The sequence below is a fragment of the Nymphalis io genome, chromosome 13 (assembly GCF_905147045.1).
Source record: "Nymphalis io chromosome 13, ilAglIoxx1.1, whole genome shotgun sequence".
NCBI lineage: Eukaryota > Metazoa > Arthropoda > Insecta > Lepidoptera > Nymphalidae > Nymphalis > Nymphalis io.
In genome coordinates this window covers 837861-845075 of record NC_065900.1, presented here as the reverse complement: position 1 = coordinate 845075, position 7215 = coordinate 837861, and the positions used below count along the sequence as shown (strand labels likewise).

The window sequence follows — 7215 nt, the reverse complement described above, 5'->3', positions numbered from 1 at the left end:
AAAGTACCTATATTGGTAGCTCAGATTATAATTGAAAAATGGTTTCAATTCCAATCATCTGCATTTTAAAGTACTTTTATGTTCATATGTCAGTCAAAGCCGTGACGTTATGTGAGGTTTTAAGATCTTTTTATGTGTAACGGTCGAATGCTTCGTTATTCTAGTAGCTAGATATAAGGCCGCTGATCCTGAGGTCTTATTGGATTTTTCTGTTGAAAAATTCTCAGTAGCAACCCGGAGTCTGGAAGTTGGAAGTATGTACAATCCAACAAATTATGAGTGACTGAATGGAGACTGTACCTGTGTTTACGCATACACTTGTGTACTATAATAATGTCCTATGTAGTTGGCAGTCTCTTGAGATTGGCCGCCGTGGTCAAAATATATAGCGGATATTATTTTCGTATTTTTATATAAAATAAAGTAAAATGAAATATTTATTACGAATGTGATCAACAAAGTATGACTCTGATGTTGTGACGTCTAAAGTGTCCGGCATCAGAACATCCTATTTCAGCTTCCCTTGCTTCTTTGTGAGCGCGCAGCGCTTATTTTTTATTTATTTATTGGTTTGAGGGATTATCATAGACAGCATCCACATTTATATAGTAAATTTAAATTTCCCGATATTGGGCTAAAGTCTCCTCTTTTGAGAAGATTTAAAGCTTATTCAAATACGCTGCTTCTGTACGGGTTGCTGGTTAGCACACATATGTAATAGATTTTAATCGACTCATACAGATTTTCTCACGAGGTTTTCATGCACCGACTACAAGAGTAACTATAAAGTCATATTGATCATATCAAATTTGTGGTGCTTACCCGGGCTTGGACCAACAAATGGTTCAATCTTTCAATCTTTGGTTAAGATTCATCTGTTATAACCATTCAGATTCTTTCGGTCATAACTTATTATTGGTTAGTTGAAATGTAAATTTAAATTATATTATTATTTTAAAAGGTTAACTAATTTGTAGGAGTTAATAACATTGCACACCTTATATAAAGTTATAAAAAAGCACATAGCTTCATTTGGTCTCCGAAATGGAATTAATGTGCTAATCTTAACAGCCAATTTGGGTAATTTGTATCCGCATGGGATTCAAAGGTAATTTTTATTATAGCATTCAGGTCATATAAATAAATTGCGTTACACATATTATAATTGTTCTCGTCAAAATAATAACAGTTCACTTGAAAATAGATGTAATTAATTTATTGGTAGATTTAATAGTTACTTAATAATACAAAAATGTACACACAATCGTACTTAACGCGCTTTATATACATTTAATTAGCGATGGTTCTAATTTGAAACCTGTACATTACTATTCTACAAACATACGGTCATTCTCAAATTAAAGAAAAGTAAAATATCATCAGCATTCAAAGCGGTATTTTGAAAATGACCAACGTAAAGTCAGCAACAAAAGTTTTGTTTCCAGAAAACATTTATTGTTACTGTTATATTGATAATTATAGTATTTAGCCTTTTAAAATCGATTTAAAAAGGCCCTGTCTATCGGTTTCAATAAATCGAATTTTGAATTTTGTTAATTTTGAAATTTTCTTTTTTTACTTTTGCTGCTATCTTTACTTTAAAAAAATATAAAACAAAATAAACTTTGGTTTAAATTACGTCGTAAAAAATATCTTAAAATATAAAAGCTTTTTATTCAAACAATTAAAACAATTGTAAAAAAAAATAAATTAAAAAATGAGTTTATCTAAGCATGAATTTCATAATTCACTGTTACGTCTACCTTATATATATTTTTTGATCTTAGAAAAGAAACCTATTCTAAGTAATCTCATAACCAAACACTGAAACTTTTATTGTTACAAAATGGCGTCTGTGACTTGAAAATAGTAACGAAGTTCGTTAAATCGGCTACAAAAATTATCGCAGTAAAAAACAACTTTCATTTAAATATCTTATCGATTGTAGTTTGATTTAGTAAATATTAAAAATTAAATCGCATCCATTTAAAAAAGCAGATTTTTTACAATTTTTTTTTTCTTTAAAAAAAAAACCAAGGATATACGATTGGGATCTTTGACAAAATATTAATTAACTTTGACGAAATGAATGTTCAACAAATGGCGTGTAAAATTTCTTGGTAAGTGAATAAGCAACATTACTTTATTATATTATTTATTACATTACAGCACATTAAAGATTTAATTTTGTTTTAAATAGATATGTTGCGGCCTTTTAAAGGGTTACGTTAATATTCTTTATTATAAACAACTGCTCACATTAATAACATGTTACATTTTTACACTTAATTTAACAAATATGTATAATTAAATACCTATCGACTAGGTTTATACTTCGGAATGTAAACATGACATAAATATTTATTATAGAGACAAGAAGAAAGCGGAGCCTGATGACAAGATGATGGCATAATTTCCTTCGCCATTTGTATTGACTTCGTAAGTACTTTAGATTATTATAAGCCTATGTAGATCAACCGCATTATCTTAAATGTTAAGATTTTTTTGTTATATCTTATAAATAGCCAGAAAAATTGTATATAGATTTACAAATGGGGCTAAAACAAGCATCTCAAGCCGTTGGTTTTAGTTACTACCTACATAATATTTGACAAACTTCGTTATGGTTTGATCGTTATCCAAATTGACCCCATCTTTGTATATTCAGGTAAATCGTATTAAAGTCACTCATACACGAACACTATTTAGCTCGACTCCCTGCTGTTTTCATTTGAGCCTAGAGCACTGGAATGGGATGTTGAAGCGACCTCGGGGGCAACGATCAGGCCTTCCTTGATGCGTTTCTTCTGTTTCATTCTTCGATTCTGGAACCAGATTTTGACTTGTGTCTCGTTCAGTTGTAGGGCGGATGCTATTTCTATCCTTCTCGCTCTTGTTAAGTATTTATTGAAGTGGAATTCTTTTTCGAGTTCAGTCAGCTGTTTGTTGGTGAAGTTGGTTCGGCCGGTGTTGTTCAAATTGAGGAGTGGATTAGCGAGCATCTGACTGCCAGTCGGTGTGCGGAGACCGTCCTGCGGACTTCCAAGGACGCCCTGGTTCACGAAGTCTGCTGGAGGTATCATCAGCTTTGGTGCTGGAAATAAAAAATAGCAAAATTTGAATGGATGTTAAGACATAATACAGGCAAGATGATCATCAATTTTGTTACTATATTTCTACAATGTACTTGATCTTTAATACTTTTAAACAAAGATTGTTCGGTCAACTCATCTATTTGAAATACATTGCAAATGCGCTAATGGGCCACCTAGTGGTATGTGATCACTACTGCTCATACAATTGGCACTGTAAGGAATATTAACCATCCCTTACATTGTTAATACGCCACTGACCTTGGCAACTAAAATGTTAGGTTCCTTATGTCTGGAGTTACACCGGCTCACTAATTCTTCAACAATACTAAGTACTGCTGTTGGATAGAAGAATATGTGGTGAGTGCTTGTACAAAGTCCAACCAACTTGTAAGTATCATGTCTAATTTACTTCATTCGTATTAAAGGGATTAGCTGACAGGGATCGACTTTAAGGCGTTTTATTGAGTTTAGTCGGTATTTGTTTAACTAACATCCGCTAACCTTCTCATAACAATAATGAAATAGAACGCTATTTAACTTCGTAAAAAAAAACAATAAAACCTCGGTCCACTCCTTTTTTTACGTTCGGACAAATATTTGCGGACGCAGGTTTATTTATACAAAGCCTCATTGCTCATAATCTTTTTACGACATTACAAAGAATTGTCCGTGGGAGCAAATCGCGTGTATAATCGAGACAGGTGTCAATTTTTTCTAATACATGGACGAAAGAGATAAAAGATATTTCAATATTGGCTGTAAGGAGGCGCCCCGCTGCGCAGGAGTGCCTAACCCGCGGTCTCTTCGTATACGTGAAGTTTTGACGTTTATTATTGTAGAAAAGTAAACATGAATTGAGTTCTACGTGTCCGTGCTGTCAACTTTATGTTACAAGTTGGCTTTTGACTTTGTTTCGTTTGCATTACATATTTTATAAATCACTTTTTTTAAACGACGCCTTCGAGAAATTTATATAAAAAAGTCGTCTGTTAAATATGTTTAAAAATTATTAATGAATAGTTACAAGTTTTATCGTTTTGTAATTCCTTGTTTGTATTTTAATTGCCTTTTTTAAGGTAGCTCAAATCACACTTTATTCATATTGCCATGAAAATCACTGCCTTAACAGTATACCGACTGCCTATCGTTATAATATAAGCTAATACATATTAAGTTGCTATCTAAGAAAACTATTCCAAAAGGGTTCAAATCCAATAATGTGCATATAAAATGTTATTTCTATCATGTATCTGAACGCTAAATATAATGTGTATAATATTCTCATTTTTTCCCGGGAAATTTAGCGCACGGTCTTAGAGTTCGAGTGAGATTTTGGATAATATTTTACGAATTTTTGCTTAAACGGGTTGAGGCCCCTGAAGCCCTGTATCTTTGATAAGACTGATACGGCGGCAGCTACTCCCCTGATGCAAAAGTAACTCGGTTTGTCTGTCTGTTACGCTTTCACGGCAAAAGCGTTAAACAGGCTATTTTGTATACCTAACACCTGCTCCCTTAAAACGAGGGCGAAGCCGCGGTCAAAAACTAGTTGACTATAAAAATATAATTGTAAAAACATTTGAACGATACATGCACCAAAATGACATAATATATGGTGAAATAAAAATTGAGGAATTGATAAGCGACATATTACACGATCGACTTAGCGAAAACAAGACAGGATAAACTCATAAAGTTTCAACGCGATCAAGGAAACAAATTAAAAGAGAAACGGTCATTCTTCAACAACAGTTGCAATGTAACGGGTTGTCAGCTTAAATGGAAAAGGAAGGATTAACTGGACGAGGGGTGGACGGAGACGTTTAATTAAAGCGCCAGCTTCAAGTAACAATTAATAAATATACATTGGGTGAACATTAAACGTTTCTTTTAGATAATGGGCGGCTTTATTGTCACCTTTCCACTGGCATTTAGACACGCATAATAATACGCTATGATCTTTCCCGGCTGGGCAAAAACCTTATATATTCCTCTTCTATACTTATAAAATAGTAAAAAAACTCACAAAACGACACTGCCCTATTTTTTATCTTTTCATTTCATTTTTGCTCTTTATCGTCAATTCGTGTAGTTATTTGATTTAGTAACAGTACAGTAACAGCCTGTAAATGTCCCACTGCTGGGCTAAGGCTTCCTCTCCCTTTTGAGGAGAAGGAGGAGCTTATTCCACCGCGCTGCTCCAATGCGGGTTGTTAGAATACACATGTGGCAGAATTTCAATGAAATTAGACACATGCAGGTTTCCTCAAGATGTTTTCCTTCACCGTCAAGCACGAGATGCATTATAAACACAAATTAAGCACATGAAAATTCAGTTGTGCTTGCCCTGGTTTGAACCCCCGTTCATCGGTTAAGATTCACGTATTCTAACCACTAGGCCATCTCGACTCTCTAATTTGATTTAGTAAAAAACGTTTTTTTAAACAATTTTTATGAACATGGCGCCTCAAATTGACGCCCGCGCCTGGTAATATACTGACTATTATGTATTATAAGATTTTATTTTATTTCCTCGTTCAGTACAATCATGTTATGTGAAATCTTAAAGCTGAATTTTAAACCACTGCCTAACCTATTGAGCTGAAAGTTGCTCGTATTTTTAATAATGTATAAATTTAACTAAAGATGAAATATTTGTGTAAAGTTTCTTATTATTTTAAAATCAAAGGAGATTACAAAATCAAAGTAGTTACAGAATTAATGTAGCGTACTGTAGGGAATAGTTTAACAACACAGGTCTTGAATAGCTTGTGTTTTATTAATTCACGATCGAGTTAGTCCATTCTTTACTTAATATTGGTATTGCTTTATAACGAACATTTAACTGGTACTCTTTAACCGATGAATGTTTGTCTATATGACAACGTATAGTTGTGGACACCTCCGTCTGCGAATATATCACAAAAAGTCGCTTTGATGAATATTTACGTTAAGGGTGAATGATTAATAAAAATATATAATAGACTATCAATGATCTAAATTTATTTCTTATTAAAATTATATATTTTAAATGAAACAATATATGAATATACTTTATTTCAGACAGCTCTTATTTCTCATTTTCTAAATTTGACAGCTGTCGTAGTCGTACAGCTAAAGTAAGCAAGTAGCTCACAAGTTACTTTTTATATAGATTACTAGCTGAACCGTGTCCACTTCGTTGAGCGGAAAACATTTTTACTTGTGATCGATTGTCCGAACATTAATAAAATTGCCTCGCGTATTTGATATTTTAAATTATCCCTTAAACTATGCCACCAAACAATGCAGTAAAACGGAAAAGTCTTTTGTTTTAAACACTTAAGACGATAAGTTTACCTATTTTGATAATAGTTCATAATTGTTGATAATATGACTAGTAAACATGACCTAACGATTTAAATTATTTTAATATAAAAACACCTTTTTGTGACATAAATATAAAAGTTAGATATATACTGTCTTGAATTTTTTTAGGCATTATTATGCTCTACAACTTTTTTCCAGAACTCAATCATATATCTCTCATCGTTAAGGCAGCGTTCGTAAGAAGCGTTTTCGTTCGACTGTTTTTTCTTCGACTTACTTTGCATATCCCACTACCACGAAAAAGTCGTTTAATTTTTCGTTTTAATATATAGCCTATGACACTCACAAATGATGCTTTCTATTGCTAAAAAAATAATTCAAAATAGGTTAAGTAGATCCAGGGATTACCCCCTACAACCTCACAAACTTTACCTCTTTATATATTATATATTGTATAGATTCATAATGTAACCCATATCTGCTTATGGGGTGGTTTTCGCTCCACTGAAATAAACATTTTCGAACTAAAAACTGCATACTACCATTACAGTAGTTACTTATTTAAGAAAAACCATATGTGGAAATTAAAAACGCGTAATATTTATGACAAATAGTTATTAATTATTAGTATAATTTGCACATAAATTAACGAATACGATTATAATACCATAATTTTTATCGATATCATTCATCTCGGGTTAAATTTATGAAGAGAAACCTTTGTCCCAGGTGGGAGAATCAACATTCGACAAAAGAGACTTAGAAGTTGGAAACTTGGTGTTACGCGTGAATCTGTATTTGTCGTTATTTT

General features: G+C 32.7%; 1 protein-coding gene across 1 annotated transcript in view; it reads right to left on the bottom strand.

The window, feature by feature from the left end:
* Nucleotides 1–2644: 2644 nt before the first annotated feature.
* LOC126773067 (homeobox protein Hox-A1-like) overlaps nt 2645–7215 on the bottom strand; it is a 40424-nt gene continuing 35853 nt past the window's right edge. The window contains exon 2 of the mRNA XM_050493708.1: nt 2645–3094. Within this exon, the coding sequence (XP_050349665.1) occupies nt 2706–3094 (389 nt within the window). The 3' untranslated portion in view covers nt 2645–2705. The remainder of the gene's footprint in view (nt 3095–7215) is intronic.